This window comes from Chelonoidis abingdonii, chromosome 7 (genome assembly GCF_003597395.2).
Source record: "Chelonoidis abingdonii isolate Lonesome George chromosome 7, CheloAbing_2.0, whole genome shotgun sequence".
NCBI lineage: Eukaryota > Metazoa > Chordata > Testudines > Testudinidae > Chelonoidis > Chelonoidis abingdonii.
Window position 1 is genome coordinate 97,026,574 of NC_133775.1, and position 18,913 is coordinate 97,045,486.

Consider the following 18,913-nt stretch of genomic DNA (forward strand, 5'->3'; position numbering starts at 1 on the left):
CGTAAATCTGAATAGCCTCTCTGAAGTCAGTGGAGTTATATCAGCTAATACCAGCTGAGGACCTGGCCTGTTGTATGTTAACTGTATGTAAAATTCAGCAATTTCAGAGATAAATAAAACTGGTCACTCACTTGATACCTAAATACCTTAAAGTGAATTTCTGTGCGTGTAGGTCCTGTTCCTGTTCTCACTACAGTCAGTGGTGACATTCCCAGTTATGTCCCTGGTACAGGGTCTGAACCCAAGAGAAGCGTGAATCAAACTTGGATGTGATAATGCTTTCTCTGCTTTTGAGCCAGCGCTGGAACTTGGTCCTTACTCACTGCGGGCAGTGACAGGAGAGAGACAATGAGCAGTCTTAAAAGGGTTTAAATATTGAAAGCTCAAGGCTGACTTAGTGGTTAAAGATCCTTCATACTAAACAAAGGTCATGTGAGAACTCCATGGAAGATATTTAAGAGTATAGCATATTTAGTTGCCATGTTCAGTATGTGTAGACTATTGATCCTAAAAGTAAGAGATGGATCTAAAGGCACAAACTACTGATGTAAACTTTCTGCAAGTTCTGGTCTGTTTGGATCTGGTTCCTCATTATTGAGACAGATACTAGAGGGTACTGATATGGAGAGCCGGTTCGGGTTGCTCTCTGATAAAACATAGATAAAGATGGCCATTATCACCTCAACAAATAGCAATATTTGTGCTAGCTGCCAAATTCTCTCATTCAAGTTGCTCAGCCCTAGAACTTTATCATAGTTTCACCTAATGGTGCATATAATAGAAATTATACAGAAACACTGATCATATAAATGTAGTCAATGCCTCTATTCTCTTGACTTCTCCCCTCTTTTGTCTAAGGGAAAAGTAAGTATATTTCAGAATAGACTGCAACAAAACATAATTTGCACACCTACAACTGTGTGTAGTAGTCTTAATTATACTGCTGACATAACAGTAACTTCATTGACCTCAGTAGAGTGGTGTCTGCTTTGCCCAGTGGTAAATTTGATCCTGTGACTGTTATCATAAGGATATTAATACACTTTGTTTTCTTTCTTAGCTGTGTAATCTTTCATGCCATCCTGCATTCTCTTAGATCTTTAGCCAAGCAGATACTCCATTGAAACGTTGGCTTCTGGAATTTGCTGCGAAGCGTAAAAAGGCTGAAGTTCAAAGTGGAATCATTAGAAATGACAGTTTGTGGGATAAACTCTTTTTTAATAAAATCCAGGTAAGAACTTGGGGAAAGTGACTGTATAACTGTTGCTCGAGAAATAATCAGTGAAGTCAGCTTGGCTGATTTAGAAACAGTGGAATTGGAAAAAGGAACCTAGGGAGGAGAGAGCACCATTTTTTATTTCTCTTTTAATAGAGGCATTTGTTCAATTTGCTTATTTTTGCTGTTCACTTTGGGTATTTGGGTGCAATCCATCCCTGTGCTGAGAGTCAGCACAAGGTATAGGGATCACTCAAGTATTGCTTAAGCACTGTTTTATGGACTTAAGGGGTACATAACATGAAATCCAAGATGGTGAAGAGGCAGCAAACACTTCACTGTTTCATGTAAAATCTCAGGAATCTGAGCAAATTTCTATGTATTAGGTATCCGGCATAAGGGCCAAACTCTCTGCTCCACAGGAGTTAAGCCAGCAGAGAATTTCACCCAGAAGTTTAGTTGTATTGAAATTCAATACATACTTCATATATCTAAATGTCCTAGGTGGGCCACTATAGAACAATGAATAAAATATTGGGCATGAAAGAAGGAATGGCACAAAAATAGTAGCTAAACTCACACACAAATGGGTTTAACAAACTTATTTTCTTTGGGATTTCCTGCCTCCATAATCATCCAGCCTCTCTCAGGTTTACAGGGTCTTGCTCCTGTGAATTCGGTCTGTTAATCAAATAGAATTGTGTTTTTTCCACTGAACCCCAGCAGCAAGTACTATATGTATTTGTGGCAATACTCCTCTGGCTCCCCACCAGCCATGCTGGAGGGGAAGATAAAAAGAGAAGGAGGGGAAGTATTTTTGCTGAAGACATTTAGGCCTGTTCCAACGTCCACTGAAATGTTCCCATTGATTTCAGTAGCTTTTGCATTAGGGCCTGTGACCATGACCTTCTAACCTCAAAGTCTAAAAATTACAAGAAATTCTTTGTATTCTTTTTTTTGACTTACAGCATAGCTGAAAGGTGACAAAGAGGTTGATGTGATATCATCTACAGATACTTGAAGGACATCAACCTTAAAAAGGAGGCAGAATTGTTTGGGGTTGTTCAGGGAGGAATTACCAAAGCTATGGGATGAAAATGAGCAAGAACAGAATGGAGGCAGGAGATAAGGGTGGTGATTTTTTTTTTTTTTTGTCCTAACCATGAAGTCCAACAGAGCCAGATGGATTCATGCCTGCCTCAGCATGGAAAGATGGACTAGATGACTTCTTGGGATCCCTTCCAGCCCTACATTTCTGTGATTCTCTGCAGGCACACCCATGCATCTGTGCCAGGCAGTGTTGACTTTGAAGAGGCTCTATTTGGGCAGAAAGGTCTGCCCGCGCAGAGTCAGTTGCAGGACTGGAATCTAAGACTGTGTACAAGTCTCAGAGGGGTAGCCGTGTTAGTCTGGATCTGTAAAAGCAGCAGAGAATCCTGTGGCACCTTATAGACTAACAGACGTTTTGGAGCGTGAGCTTTCGTGGTAATCCCACTTCGTCAGACGCAGGTAGTGGAAATTCAGGGGAGGTATATATATGCTATACATATACATATTACATATGCTATATATATTACCCACCACCACACACGCACAAGAAGAAGACATCCCATGACTCCTCTGAGGGTCGACAATTGCAGTCTGGACCTATAACATTGATGCTTCCGCCGACGTGCACAGGAGAAATCTTAGGAAAAAAACACGCTTGCCTCATAACCTAAGTCTGTGCAGAACGCCTAATTTGCCATCCACACCTCAGAAACACCCTACATTCTCATCAAGAGTGATAAAGTATGTGCCGTTGTCATCATGAACAGCGTCTGACTACCAAAGGAGGCGCCAGACAATCTCCCATACCCAATTGTCAGGGCACTTCCCTCAGATCCACTGAGGATTACACTAAGAAAACGGATCATCTACTCAGGGATCACTCCCTACATAACACGGAACAATCGCATACCCTTAGAGCCCCGACCAGGGTTTTCTCTCTACTACCCAAGATCCACAACCGGAAATCCTGAGACGCCCCATCATCTCGGCGCATTGGCACTCTCATGAGGACTGTTGATATGTGGACTCTCTCTCAGACCTATGCCACCCGCCCCAGCTATCTCCGTGGACCCACTGATTTCCTGAGGAAACTACACGCATTGGTCACCTCCCAGAAAACCCTTCCTTAGCACATGGATGTAGAGGCTCTTCTACACCAACTCCCCACACGGATGCGGATAACAAGCTGTTAGGGACAAGTATCCTGATGATGCCCACAGCACACTTTGCTGAGCTCTGTGCCTTTATCCTCACACACAATTATTTCAAGTTGATGACATATATACCTCCAGATCAGTGGCATGCTTATGGCACCCCGCATGGCCCCACAATATGCCCATATTTTTATGAGGTGACCCTGAACACGGCTCCTCAGCTCTCGTCCACTTCACGCCCCTTCTCTACCTCACTACATTGATGACATTCTTCATCCTCTGGACCCATGGGAAGGGAAGGGGGGGAACTTTCGTAAGAAAAATTTCCCCACGATCTCAACAACTCCACCCCACATCAACCTTCAGCCTTGGACCAATCTACCGAGAGGTCACTTTCTAGACACACACGGTGCAATAGTGATGGTACTTAACACCACCCTTATATCGAAAACTACCGACCGCTACGCCTACCTTTATGCCTCCAGTTCCATTCCCGGGCACATTCACCGATCCATTTGTACAGCCAAAGCATGAGGTCACCGCAGTCTGCTCTAACCCCGACAAGGAGACCAAACACTACAAATCTCCACCAAGCATTTTCAAAACTACAATACCCGCCGAGGAAATTAGGAAAACAGATCAACCAGAGCGACGTGTACCCAGAAGCCTCCTACTGCAAGACAAACCCAAGAAGAACCACAGGACTCCACTGGCCATCACTACAGCCCCCAGCTAAAACCCCTCCAAACGCATCATCAGGGATCTACAAAACCATCCTGGACAATGATCCCACACTTCTCACGAGGTCTGGATTGGCAGGCCGATCCTTGCCCACAGACAGCTGCAACCTGTAAACGACACGTATTCTCCGCAACTGCACCGTTACATAGTACTCTAGCTCAGGAACCAATCCATGGCACAAACTCGATGCCAACTCTGGCCATATCTACACCCGCGACACCATCACAGGACCTAACCAGATCAGCCATCCTCACTGGTTCTTTCACCTGCAGTCCACCAATGTAATATACGCCATATAGCCAGCAATGCCCTTGCTATTGTACTCGGCCTCAAACTGGCCGTCACTACGGAAACGGATAAATTGGACACAAATCAGATTATCAGGAATGGCAATATACAAAAACCTGTAGGAGAGCACTTCAACCTCCTGGCCACACTATAGCAGACCTTAAGGTGGCCATCCCTGCAACAAAAAAACCTTCAGGACCCAGGCTTCAAGGAAAACTGACTGAGCTTCAGTTCATCTGCAATTTGACACCATCCGCTCTGACTAAACAAGACTGTTGAGATGCTTGCAATTACAGAACCAGTTTCTCCATCCCTTGGTTTTCCACCTTACTGTAGAACAGGGCCTCACCCTCCCTGATTGAACTAACCTGCGTTATCTCTAGCTTGCTTGCTAGCATATATATACCTGCCCCTGGAAATTTCCACTACCTGCGTCTGACGAAGTGGGTATTCACCCACAAAAGCTCACGCTCCAAAACGTCTGTTAGTCTATAAGGTGCCACAGGATTCTCTGCTGCTAAGACTGTGTAATAATCTTAAGGAAAACTATGGAATTTATATGAACAGGGACCAGCCAAAGCACATGGACTTTTTGTTTTGTTTGTACAATGCCTAGTACAGTGGGTTCCTGGTCCATGACGTGGCTTCTATGGTGTTGATTATAGGCACTATGGTGATGATTATAATTTTCTAATGAAAGAAGGGCTGTTTCTTTTGGGCTACTTCAGTTATATGCAGTTAGTGCTTTTTCTTTCAAGATTTGACAGAATGTGTATGCTCCTATGGGAGGCTAAGAGTTTTATTTTCTCTTATTATCTAACAGGCAAGCCTTGGTGGGTGTGTTAGGATGATTGTAACAGGAGCTGCCCCTGCTTCTCCAACTGTTTTGGGGTTCCTTCGGGCAGCACTTGGATGTCAGGTACACTTCACCTACACAGTTATTCAGATGCACTGTTGTACTAGCTATTCTAGTTGTTAAGAAATCAAGGGAAACCTATATTGAAAATAACATTTACCATAAATCACAATAGAAATTGTTTTTTTTAGACAGTCAAAGATACAAATAGTCAGAGTGGGCTCAAACCACATAGGTCAGACATGGCTCCAAACTCTCCCAAAGTTGAGAGGAGTTTGGATCCAGGACTTTCAGTGCTTTATAGAGAGAGGCAGCCAATGACAAAGTTCAGATCTGGATGCCAGTTCAGGAATATTTGGATCTAGGGTTTGCACCCATATCTGGGAGGGGGAAAAGATCTGCAGCAATAAGATGGTGCAACTTGTCAATTTTCAAAAGTCCATATTGATTAAGAACTAGCATAATACCCAGGCATAGAGGGGGACTTTGGAGATGCCTATTTCCTAGGTCATTGAAGACCAAACACATAGTGAAGGGACCTGTCTAGTGTCCTGGGAAGAAGGTGCGGGCCAAACTACTTACTGTAGAATCCAGCGAGGCTGAGGACATGCTCCTAGAATTCTGCTCAGGTGGTTGGCAAAGCTAGTGCCTCTAGAAGTAAGTAGCAAACAAGCCCTGTCCGCGCCCCCCGCTTCTCAGATGCCTGAAGCTTGCCAGTAAAAAGTTTCCAGAAAGACCCTTTCAAAAATGTATTTCATGTTAGTGCAAAGAATCTGGTTTCTCTCACAGAAGTACATACTACTTTATTCAAGCAACTGCAATCGGTACAACTCTCTTCCCACTATTTTCAGATTCTTACAGTGATGTTCATTCAGAATAATATATAACAATGTTTCCCATACAATGAAGACCAGAGTAAGTTTCCCTGTGAATCTGTACACTATATATAGTGTAATTGTAGCCATGTCGGTCCCAGGATATTAGAGCGACAAGGTGGGTGAGGAGGTAATAGTTAAATATTACTTCACCCAGCTCGTCTCTCTAATCCCTTGCATTATGGTTTAAATTCATGGCACTGTGCAACAAGAAGGAAACTGAACAATGTTCAAATCATGTGTAAGTGTTAATCTATCATCAGGTTCAAAGCTATATATCTCTTTGTCAGGTTTATGAAGGTTACGGTCAAACAGAGTGCACAGCAGGATGTACCTTTACCACTCCGGGTGACTGGACTTCAGGTAAAAATGATAGTCGCTCCAAAAAGGACAGAACTCTTTTATGTATTTGGAATACTTTTTTGGGCTGTAATATCTACAGGATACTATGCAACACTTCATCATTGTGCTGAATAATTTTCGTGAATTCAGTATTTGTGAAAGTGAGGTATTAATGGCACTAGCCAAAGAAAGGTAGAATTTGCCTTGGTCCTGGTCTGCAAAAATCTCCTGTCCTTTCCACTTCTGGCCTGCCTTGGGCAGAGATTACTAGTGCTATTGAATTGTGTTTGTCAGATGTAACACTGGAACAAAGATTAGGCTAACAAATTCATATTCGCTTGTGACCAAAATCAGGCTTTAAGCACAGATCCAATGCCAGATAATGGGGGAGGGGAAGAGGATGCTTAGAGGTTTAAGGATTCTAGACAATTACACTTTCAAACCTTTGGGATCTTATGATGGTTAATATAATCAGATGAAAACGTCAATCAGCACCCAGCATGTTATCAGTGCTCAGCAAATAATAAATAAGAAGAGTCATGCAGTATTAATTATTAATATTTATAGAATGGCTTTGGAACAGGTATGATCAAATTCTTTTAAATGAATACCTGTACAAAAATTGGACATAATTTATTAGTCCCATTAATTATCTACAAACCTCCCTTTTCAGCACTAATTTTCTGTGATTGGAGTAGAGCACAGAATGTGATTTCCAGTACAGATTGCTGTATATCAGCTTGTTTTTCTGCACAGCAGAAAAGGCCAATTACCTACTATGAGATGTACTGCCATAATACATTTTTCCAGTTAAACTTTCACTGTTTGTCTCACACTGTCTTCATTTTGGTGCCCTACCCAGCACATAATTACTGAACACACATTCACAAATATATATTAAGGAGTGGATCCTCACTTTGTTAAATCTGCTGGCCCTAAGCAGACTTAAACCTGGGCAGATCTGTGAAGGATTCCCTAGTGTGAATAAAACCCTGGGTGGCAGAGAACCAGTGTACCTTGCCTTGCAGAGTGACCATTCCTGAACACCTTTGTGCTCCTGTGATCTCTGTCTACCAGACCATTCCATTTGGGTCACTGATAGTTAACAGAATTCAGAGTAGTTTAAGCAGTTATAGTTTACTTTGAAGAAACTGGAAAAAGGTTGAATTTAAAGCCATTGTAACCCAAAGCCTTTGACTTTTCTAGACGATACACAAAACAGAACTTTGGGCTCTGTTATTAACAAGTTACTCTGAGTTCGGTCTTTAAAAGAGGGGTTGATTTAATTTCCTGTTGGTCAGAGGAAGATGGTAAGGCAAAAGGGTCCTGTATCGTTACACTTAAAAATAGGAATCCTATCCAGACAGGTTAAAGGATTCTGCACACAGACACACATGCTTCAAGAACACTGAACTTCAAGAAGGTCAGCTAGAAATGGGTGATGTGCTAATAATAATCTAATGAGGACCATTTATAGAAAGAAATGACAAATGACTTTAATTTGCAGGTCACGTAGGAGCCCCTCTGCCCTGCAATTTAATCAAACTGATGGATGTGGAAGAGATGAATTATTTTGCTTCAAAAGGAGAAGGAGAGGTATCATCTCAAACATTCTATACAGCACCTCGGTAGTTAACCCTTTAAGGCAGGTTGTCATTATAAAACTCTGTGAGCCATTTGTTACTGCTTTGGAGCATGAGCTTTCGTGGGTGAATACCCACTCCGTCAGATGCATGTCTTGTATTCACCCACAAAAGCTCACGCTCCAAAACATCTGTTAGTCTATAAGGTGCCACAGGATTCTTTGCTGCTTTTACAGATCCAGACTAACACGGCTACCCCTCTGATACTTGTTACTGCTTGTATCTGAGAATCCTTTTTAAGTGCCCCTTGTCATAGATTGAGAAATGAAAGGAAAAAAGCAGAATGGAGGAATACGTCAGACAGCAATAGAGCATCATAATGTTAATTACAAATACAGGGTATTACAGAACCTCCACCAAGTGCTACAGCTAATTACTTTTGAAGGGGCTGAGGGTTCCACTCACAGAGAATCCCATTGACTCCAGTGGGATCCCATAGAGGCATAAGGGCTCACCTAAGTGGACCCCTTCACAAGATTAGGGCCTAGGGTTATAAGGATCAACTCATCCAGTCCTCATGCATCCCTAGTACAGTGAAAACTCTTACTGAAATAAACAATGAACTCAATAGGACTTTCCTCTGAGTAAAAACAGCACTAGGATTGTAAGACTTTGATCTACATGTTTAAGGTCCCAATTCAGCAAAACATTTAACCTCGAGCCTCGTTTAAGCATGTGTTTAAGTCCCATTAAAGTTAAACAGATGCTTATGTAGTTCACTGAATAGGGATGGCTTGTTGAAGCAAGGCTTAAATTTTGATCCTGGTAGATATTGACTGCTATCCTGTCCCACTGAGGGCTTTCAGCAGCTTGCAATAGGCACTCAGAACTTTGTGGGATCAAGCTTAGTTATTTTTATAATGCACTGGAATGAATTTATTTACTTTTTAACATAACTATTTTTCTTTTTTCCATTTATATTTTCAAGTTCAATGAAATTGATTCCATTGATTCACAGAATAAAATCAAAGCTGAGGATTATATTTACATTTTCCCTTTAATGTCAATGATTGTCTGCCCATTTCATAACATAATATCATAACATAACATAATATCACACACGCTACTTTAAAGAGAAATAAAGTGTAATTTTGTATTATCCCAGAGTTCTGCATTTCCAGTTTTCCTTCAGCAACAAAATCCCAGCACACTGTAATTTACTGGCGAGTGCTTAATACCGTAGAATATCAGTGTGCTCACGTGTTTGTGTCTATGGCTCTGAGCCTACATAGGGATCTGGGAGCATGGATCCTTGCAGAGTCACCGATTTTTAGCAGGACTCTTTGCAGGCACACATAGTTGTGCTAGTGGATCCCAGTGGAGGACTGAGGCCTAAATTAGCAGCTGGAGTCTCTCAAAGAATATACCTGCTAATACTTTTAATGCTCACGAGGACTCTTTTTAGCTAATGAGGACTCCTTAGGCTCCAGAGCTAAAGGATTCATATTTTAGGACAAGTCCTGAGTTCTGTCCCCAATGCCCCATATGTACTGTTTAGCTCACGAACCTGGTGGGTAACACTCCCATTGACTTCAGTGGAGCCAAGATTTCATCCATCATCTGGACGTACAGCATGCAGTGATATGATTCACCACAGCGTACTCTATACTTCCTAATTATGTTCACAGCTTACCCTGAAAGCTTTGACACTTTATTCTTGCTAGTGCATTTAGGTTTTAACTAGAGGTGAGTGAAATGTTCACAACAACATTCAAAATGTTCAAAATCTAAGTGTTTTCCTATTTTCACTGTAAATGAAAAATCTGACCCAATTTTCAGTGCAAAATATCTGCACTAAAGCTAGTTCATTTTTAGTGAAAATGATCACATTTTTCAGCAAAATTGTCGTTATGAAAACTATGTGGAAGGCTGTAATATCACATGCATTAGCTGTCAGTTTTTCTGTTCTCATGAAATATTGTCAAAAGACAATTTTAGGGCTGAGAGAAACAAATAAGAAAAGTCCAGAAAATTTCACACACAAATTGACCGAAGTTTTGCACAGTCTTGTTTTCCTACTTTACACCTATATTAGTTTAAAAAATATATGGCTGGTGGTAACATAATTTGAAATACTTTATTTTATTGGAGCACTTATATGGGAAAGAATCCACCCATTAACATTTTGGTGTGATTCTATAACAAAAGCTCAAGACTTTGTCAGAAACTATGACTCTTTTGCAGATATGTGTGAAAGGACCCAATGTTTTTAAAGGTTATCTAAAAGATGGTGAGAAGACAGCTGAAGCTCTGGATAAAGAAGGATGGCTTCATACTGGAGACATTGGGAAATGGTTACCTGTATGTACTGATCAGATTCTCAGTTCTTGTGTAAATTGTATATTTCTATGTAAATTCTAAGGTAGTACACTTGTATTTTCAAGCCAATCTTTGACTGTTTTTTGTGGAATAACCCTGTGTCAACCACCAGAAGTTCGTGCGTCCTCAGAGTCATGTCCATGCACCTGGGTCCCTGTTACAGGTCAGCTTCATGCCTCAGCATCCCAAGTTTTAAGCAAAGCATAAAGAAAAGTTTCTTTGATATCTCATTAGTTCATGTAGTGTATCAAGCAGATTTGCCTCTCCCCAAAGGCTATTTTAATATCCAAAGCCAATCACTCAATCTTTAATTAATCTTTGGAAGAGATGACACTGGGGAGACAGAAATCAGTTCAACTGCTTCTGAAATTGAGCCACCTCCACTGTGGCATGCTGAAATCAACTCACTTGTTTAAAGACCAAACACCTTGATTTTTTTTTTTTTTAGAAGTACTGAATGCTCTCAAATACCATTCAAGTCCATGAGAACTACAGGTTCTCAGTGCTTTTGAAAATAAAGTTAACTACTTTCTGCAATTTTTTTTCACATTTAAACTCTAATAGTATTTGATAAAGAATTTGTCTAAACAGCAATATCTACATTAAAAATACTTTTTTAAAAATTATCAGGTGAAAAAATATCCTACCTGGAATAAGAGGTGGGAGGACAAACTCAAAACAGAACTGGGAAACCACTGAATACCAAAGCATTTCCATTATCTTTTGAGTTTTTTAAACACCATTATTCTGGACCCTGTTTTACACATACAAATGCAGGTGCACAGAGCACTTTTTCGGACTGAAAAGTGAGGGGAGAAAAGACTTTTTTTTAATGAAATTTCTTATTTTAATCTGTCTTTCAGAAGAAAGACAATGTATATCAAAAACTTGTTGGTTTCGATGTATAAATGGGCATTTGGCAGAAATGTCACAAAAAGCAAAATTTCTGAGCAGCATGATGGCCTGGGACAGAATGACAAATATGGTCAAGAAGTATTTTTTTGGTATTTTTAAACAGTTCTTCTGACTACCAGAATAGTACTTTCCTTCCCTGCATGATGATGGTTGAGTTTATTATAATGGAAGTTTGGACAGGCCCTTAAAGAGACTCTATCATGGCTGATGGGCTGAAAATACAACCCGTGTTTAAGAGACTATATTTATCAAAAATGTCTCCTGAGCCTGAAAAATCTCTTTTCCAAGTGAGGGCTGCAAGACTGATTAAATTCAACCTTTTCTCCTGGGCTGTTCACCACCAATAAACCCTGAGTAGGGCCAGTTTCCTGGGTTCAGACACTCTTGCTCTGATCTTTGCTCTGCCTGGATGGTCCACTCTTGCTGGTAGCTAGGGGATTGTGCACCTCCTCCCAGTTTTACTGTTAGCTCTTTAATGAAATGTAGAGTCAAGTGCAAAAAATACATTGTTTATTGGGCCTGTATATTCAAATAACAATTTTGGTAACCATCATCTCTCTTTCCCAACAGACTGGGACACTTAAAATTATTGATCGTAAAAAGCATATATTTAAACTTGCTCAGGGAGAATATATTGCGCCTGAAAAGATTGAGAATATCTACATCCGTAGTGAGCCTATTGCCCAGATATATGTGCATGGAGACAGCTTACAGGTAAAACGTAACACTTCAAAATAATTTTAGAGCAAGACCCTCTGCTTGACAGGTTCTGTGCCTGGCATCAAGGGGTCAGTAAAGGTGACCTTTCTACCCCTCACCATCCTCCTCCTCAATTCTGGAATTGGCTCATAGCTAGTTAGGCCCCCAACCAGTCGAGTGACTATATACAGCTTGGGAAATAGGTGACAATCTAGCCTCTGAAACTACCTCATTATCCTCCTTCAAATCCCTCCTAAAACTCTCCTGTGCCCTGATGCCTACAAAAAATCTCGACAAAGGTTAGGCTGCTGGAGCGCTGAGACTACTGGCATCAACTTTTAGAAATAGAGAACAGCAGAGCAGATGCTAGAGCTGCACTTTAATTCACAAGTGTAGGACAAGTGCAGGACCCTTCTTCACTTACATCCTGCATAGGACCTGCATGTGAGAGGTCTGTCTGCCAAGTGCTTATGCAGGTGGGCAGAACTATTCTCTGTATTAAAACAGAATAATTAGGGACATGTTTTCAAAAGTGGCTTCTGAAATTCTGCCCACAAAATTCTGCTCATTAAAGTTTTATGTGTGAAAAATCTGCTGTTGTGCACACAGTGGAGAGAGCTGCAAGTGTAAGCATCCAGTTTACATGTGCAACAGTTGGTGGTTTACATAGCAACAGGTACAGTTTCAGACACCACAACAACTAAGTCTTACCCACTAATCGTGCCCTGGAGCCAAACACATATTTCTCTTTGACATCAATATGATTTCCCTGGATGGTCAGAGATCCATGAATGGAATAGTGATAAACAAAATGGACCAAGTTCTGCTCTCACTTATACCAGCGTAAAAGCAAAGTAACTTTGTTTATTTCAGTGCAAAGTAGAATTCAAATTGCAGAATCTGGGCCAATGTATTATAATTTTCTGGCAAATATATTAACTGTCATTTTAGGGCTATTTTATCTGAGGAGAAGAAATGTTCATCACAAATACTTCATCATGAAATTTTAGCCAAATACAGTGCTGTATTGAAATGATTAAACCTGGCAAACTAAGAGAGATTATTTATGTACTGGAATATTATATTTTAAATATGGTTCTTTCCTTGGCTGATACATTTTTTTTTCTGATACAGGCCTTCTTGGTGGGAATTGTTGTACCTGATTCTGAAGTCATGCCAGGCTGGGCAAGGAAAAGAGGGTTTGAGGGAACATATGCAGAGCTCTGTAAAAATACGGTGTGTCCTTTAAAAATACATGTGTGTATGCATTTATTTAACAGTGATCTATAATATGGAGCACTAGGAAATGATAGCACTGAAATAAAGGTATGCTCACATAAAAGAGATGTCACCAAGCCCTTAAGCTCCTTAACATCGTTCTTATTTAGTAGCGCTACTAATGGTATTTTCCAAATATGTAAGAAGACAAGGTCTTCAGTAATCTTACACATGCATATTCCACCTTTTTTCCCCAAGCATTGAGCATCGCCTGCTGTCAGAGACAGAATACTGAACTAGATGGATCATTTGTCTCTGTCATTATGACCACTCTTCTGAACATTTTCTGTGAATATATATCATACAGTTCTTTTTCTATAATTAAATCTGTGCAATCCCTTTTTAGACGTGTATGAAAGGTAACACTTTTTCTCTCCTATTAATGTTTAATTCAGCTAAAAAATTAATAGTAGTTATAAATAATGGCAAGATGCAAAGTTTAAGTGAGAATATTCTACCTTGGTGGCTAAAGTGTGGCACTTATATTAATATTTAGGCACCTTAATAAGCAGAGTGGTTTTTAAGAAGTACTGAGCACCTACTACGGTCATGAAACATAGATGAGTTAAGCCACAATCCATTTACACCCACACTTAACTTTAAAAGCACATAAATACCACTGAAGTCAGTGGGATTATTCGGGTTCTTAAGAGTTTGTCTAAGAGTTTGAAGGATTAAGACTTTAAATGTCTATCCTCAACCACCAAAGTTTGAAAACATTAGCCTTACATTTTCTGCTGTAGAAAAATATTACATTACTCATTTATAAAGCATTCATTCGTTTTCTATTTATAAAGGAATTTCCTTTAAAGCAACATTTTGCTAACTGATGTATGAACTGCCAGAACCAACAGTGTATTTGTGCTTTGATCAGTAAACTTTATTTCCTGCTGAAGACTATCACTGGATGTAAAGATGCCTCTTGAAAGGTAACAGAAAATTATGTGTTCTAACCCAGGAACTGACACAAGCAATAATGGAAGATATGGTGCGGCTAGGGAAGGAAGGTGGACTTCATTCTTTCGAACAGGTATGATAACATTATTCCCTATGGCCAGATAACTCGCCCCTTTACGATGAATAGGCAGTTGTTGGTATGCATCATATAAAGCCTAAATGTCTGGTTATGTTGTTTCTGAAAGTAATTATAACTTGCATTTGTGTCCCTTAAGAATGCATGAATATTGCCACAAAAGTCTACAGTAATAAAAGTCTCATCATTATTTTGATGGTTCCATGCAGGAATTTTGTGAAAGCACCACTATACCACTGACAAATTATTTTTATCATTTTTGATTGAATAAGGACTACAGTCCCTGATCCCATTTTCTGCACACAGCAGGAGTCAGAGTAGATTCAGTGGGAGTTATGGGTGCATAGGGAATACAAGAGCAGGCCCTATATAATCCCATATATAATCACCAGAGGTCAAGAACAGTATTTTTAGGAGCCTGATCCTACTCCTATTGAAAGCAATGTTGCAAAGTAGGATCAGGTCCATAATTACAGTACCATTCATGTAACTGACCTAGAAAATACAGCTGCTCTGTTTATTTTCAGTGCATTCGCTAATCTTTTTCTGATGCTTGCCTGAATATTTTCTGCAACAGAATAACAAACATTCAAGCAGGAAAATTCTGAAACTGATGCAGTATTTCATGGTAGCAATAATGTAGATCAAAACACATAAAAAGGCTGACATAAATGTTTCTTTAAAAGTTAATGTTTTATTACATATCTGTTATTTAAAATATGGATATAAAAGTGAATATCTAAGACATTATTTAAACATTACTAATAAGCTTCATTTATTTGTTTTTGCTTGAGAAGTCCAATGAAAATCCAGTGGGTTAAAGAGTTTGCAAAAGCTCCAGAAACCTTAAATCTCCTTGTCTCCAGTTTTCTGACAGTTTCATAACTGATAAAAGAAATTCCACATGGAGCGTGGATCATAATACATGAAGTTGGCTATCTAGTAATTACCCTGGGTTGTTCCTGCCCTAATCTTCACAATATGAATACCCTTAACTCACCAGTTCTACTGACATGTATTAAATAAACTGTGAGGTTATGAGGAGAACTCTGCTGCAATGCTAAAAATCTAGGGAGAAACAATATGAAATGGAAATACCTGAATGTATTGCAGTTCGAAAACCTATTTTGTAGAGCCTCATGTGTAAAGCAGTATGTGATTGTCATGACCTAACATTGGGACAGATTATCTGACCAGTATGGACCATACAGAGATGTCCCTTTGCATGGGTCCACCTTCCCCCTAGATAAAGTTGGGTGAAATTTTTCAGACTAATAGTTTATTTGCAAGAAAATGTAGTTTCAGTCAACCCAAAACTAAGTTGACCCCTCTACCTGATGTGGAGAAGGGATTTAAATTTTGGTCTTGGAGATTGCTCCAGTCATTGAGCAATGGGATGTTCTTGGGCAGGTCTTTCTCATTCTCTCCTATTTAAGCTGTTCCACTAAGTATAAATCAGGGGTCCTCAACGCGGTGCCGTAGGCGCCATGGCGCCCAAGGGGGCATCTAAATGTGCCCGCATCCTGGCCGGCGGTGGAGCATCCACCGAAATGCCACCGAATTTCTGCGGCATTTTGGCGGCGACGCCTCTTGATGACACTGCTTGCCGCCGACAATGATGTCATCAAGAGGCGTCGCCGCTGAAATGCCACAGAAATTCGGCAGCATTTCAGCAGATGCTCCACTGCCACCACAGTTCTTCGTCTGGCGCCCACCAGACGAAAAGGTTGGGGATCACTGGTATAAATAATTAGACATGACCTTCGGTCTCACACCTCCAGGTGAGTGCCCTAAACTATAGAGTCATTCTCACACTCTGTCTCTGGTCTAATGACTACTTAAATAGGCATTAACTAAAACAAGCAAACCCAAGAGTTTTTAAACAAGTCTAATTAAAAATCCTTTCTCCTCACAATTGCTCTACTTTCACTACCTTGATTCTTGTGATGATGTCACCATTTCACTAGCTCTCCAGTAACTCCAAAGCACTTCTGAGCAGAAAAGACCTGAATTTTTGATATATAAAAATCTTTTGACGAGTTGTAGATCCAGGCCAATATATTCTGGATGTTTGTCATAAGGTTGGGTTTTTTTTAAGAAGAGTCACAAGTGGGTGTGAATTTACCAGAAACTCTTCCTTTTGGTGTGGGACTATATATTTTGCTGTACTGCAGAACCATTTGCTACCGAGTCTAATTTTCCTCTTAACTCTTTTTTCTCGGATCCAGACAGGACAGTGTTAATTTGAAGGGTCTTCTAATTTTAATCATACTCTTTCATAATCTTTTAACTAGCTACAACATTAATGCACAAAGTTTACCATTTTAATAACTTTAAAAATAATTGCTGTACCTCTATGTTGTTCTTTTATGTAAACATTTTTATATATAATTACATATAATTCAAGACTTTCAAAAGGTGCCGCAGTTTTTGAGTGCTCAACTCAGAGACAATTTAGAGGATAGGTGTTCCAAAATCATGCCCCCTTAGTGCGTCTCAAATTAAGCACCCAAAAATTACAGCACTCAAAATCACTAGCCCCTTTTAAAAGTCACTTGGCCACACTATATAAAGAAATTATTTGTGGTCCCTACATTTGCCCTGGAATAAAATGCACACAGGGAAAAGAGAGCCAAAGGATTTCATGGAATAAAAAGATCACTCTTAAACCACATTTCCTACAACTCCTAGTCTGTCAAAATGTGAAGTGGGTTGGTGCTGGCCAAAATGAGCAGAAGATGGCTAAGGAATCCTGTCTGAACTATGTGGATTGTGGCCAGCCATACAGAGTAGTTTTCTACTGTCTCCCACCACCAGCACCACCATAAATATAACGGAAACACAACCCACTCCATCTTCCACCAAGCTTCCTGCTGTGCTCAGACACCATGGATTAGTAAGATTAGCCTTGTAAAATTCCATTTGCTTGGGCTGAGTGGTTTTTATCACTGTAACTGGTCACTAAAACATTATTCTTTTTTTCCATGATCATCATCATGCTTACTTTGGATCAGAAGACTTTTATGCCCTTAGTATGATTTCTCTTTCTCCTGACTCTGTGACCCTTCAGCTATGTGGAAGTTTTGTGGATGAAGCAACATCATGCATAGCCACATTTCCCCTCTGCTTGAGCCCCTCTTGATTTTTTTGGGCATATGCTCTGTTGCACACCACACAGTGGAACAAGAGCAAAGCAAACTGGATGCGTATTTCTTTTAGGGACGGGGTAATATTTTGAGGGGAGCATGTGGACAAAGGTTTATGGTGCAGGAAGAAGCTGATGCTAATAAAAATATGAGGGACTGATTGAGAAGTGGTGAGATACAGCCATGGTATAGACAAGTGGTGTTCATACTTCACTACTCCACTCTGTTAGTGCTTCTTAATTCCAACCTGAAACACAAATATTGTTATCAGTCCTGAGAGTTCCGTTAAACAAGAAGTGTGTGTGGATGCTTTGTGATATGGACAGACAACCAGTAGGAATGAAGATGGACCCAGCAAAGTCATTTTTGCTGATAACCTAAGCAGGATAGTTATGATTTCAGGAGATTTGATTAGTACTAATTAATAGTGGATGATGTTAGTTTAGTTTTGCCATAAATATATTCATTTTCTATTTCAGGTCAAAGCCATTTACATCCACTCTGATACGTTCTCAATACAAAATGGCTTGCTGACACCAACACTAAAGGCTAGGAGACGAAAGCTAAGAGATCACTTCAAAAAACAAATAGAAGAGCTTTATTCAAGTGTCTCAGTATGAAGCGGTGGGAAAATTCTTCTGAATAATGGACTTTGTAGCAATATTAAACTACATACTCAAAAGTACAGAGCCAGAACGACACAGTTGAAATGAATAAGCACCTGACCTTGTGTCTGAACCTTTTGTTGTTCTAAGACCTCACCACTGATATAACAGTAATTTTCCTTTTTCATCAGCTGTAGTACCTTTATCTTTTTACAGTATGTATGCTGTAGAAGACTATTGAAAACTATACTACATAACCATATACAGATAAATAAATTCCAGCACATCTTAAAGTATATCATGGAAGGTTACATTATTATTAATGCCCCCAAATACTATTGATTACACATCAGGAAAAAGGTATGTGATATATCTGTTGATATGATTGTATATAATATTATAGATTAGTGACTGAAATCCTGGATAATTCAATAATGGGGTCTACCTCAAACATTCAAAGACTGATAATTAAAATCACAACTAAGTCTTTTTTCCCTAACCTAGAACTTCAAGCTAGATCTTTGGTTGTTTTGTTTTGGTTTTTTAAGTGACAGTCTTTATACTCTGCAAGACAAATTCCATTGACTTTATGTAATCATGAATGATCTAACTAACAGAGAACGGGGAATAAATCTCCTGATTTCATTTGTGTGTAATATACCCATCAGCATATTAGGCCTAATGGAAAAACCCAGATTAATACCACTTTGTAATTGCAAAACTATTTTAGGAAGTTATAGAATTCCCTGTATG

At 39.8% G+C, this 18,913-nt stretch overlaps 1 protein-coding gene across 6 annotated transcripts in view; it reads left to right on the plus strand.

Moving 5' to 3' along the window:
* Positions 1-18,805, plus strand: part of ACSL6 (acyl-CoA synthetase long chain family member 6) — a 113,469-nt gene extending 94,664 nt beyond the window's left edge. For 5 of the 6 annotated variants that reach the window (XM_032769137.2, XM_032769130.2, XM_032769133.2 and 2 more), the window contains 9 exons: positions 1,097-1,231; positions 5,273-5,368; positions 6,471-6,543; positions 8,030-8,118; positions 10,350-10,466; positions 11,970-12,113; positions 13,233-13,334; positions 14,335-14,406; positions 18,035-18,805. In XM_032769137.2, coding sequence (XP_032625028.1) covers positions 1,097-1,231; positions 5,273-5,368; positions 6,471-6,543; positions 8,030-8,118; positions 10,350-10,466; positions 11,970-12,113; positions 13,233-13,334; positions 14,335-14,406; positions 18,035-18,175 — 969 coding nt within the window. In that variant the 3' untranslated portion in view covers positions 18,176-18,805. Of the gene's footprint in view, positions 1-1,096; positions 1,232-5,272; positions 5,369-6,470; positions 6,544-8,029; positions 8,119-10,349; positions 10,467-11,969; positions 12,114-13,232; positions 13,335-14,250; positions 14,407-18,034 lie in introns of those variants that run through there. The other variant, XM_075068128.1, reaches the window with a different exon arrangement.
* Positions 18,806-18,913: the final 108 nt, after the last annotated feature.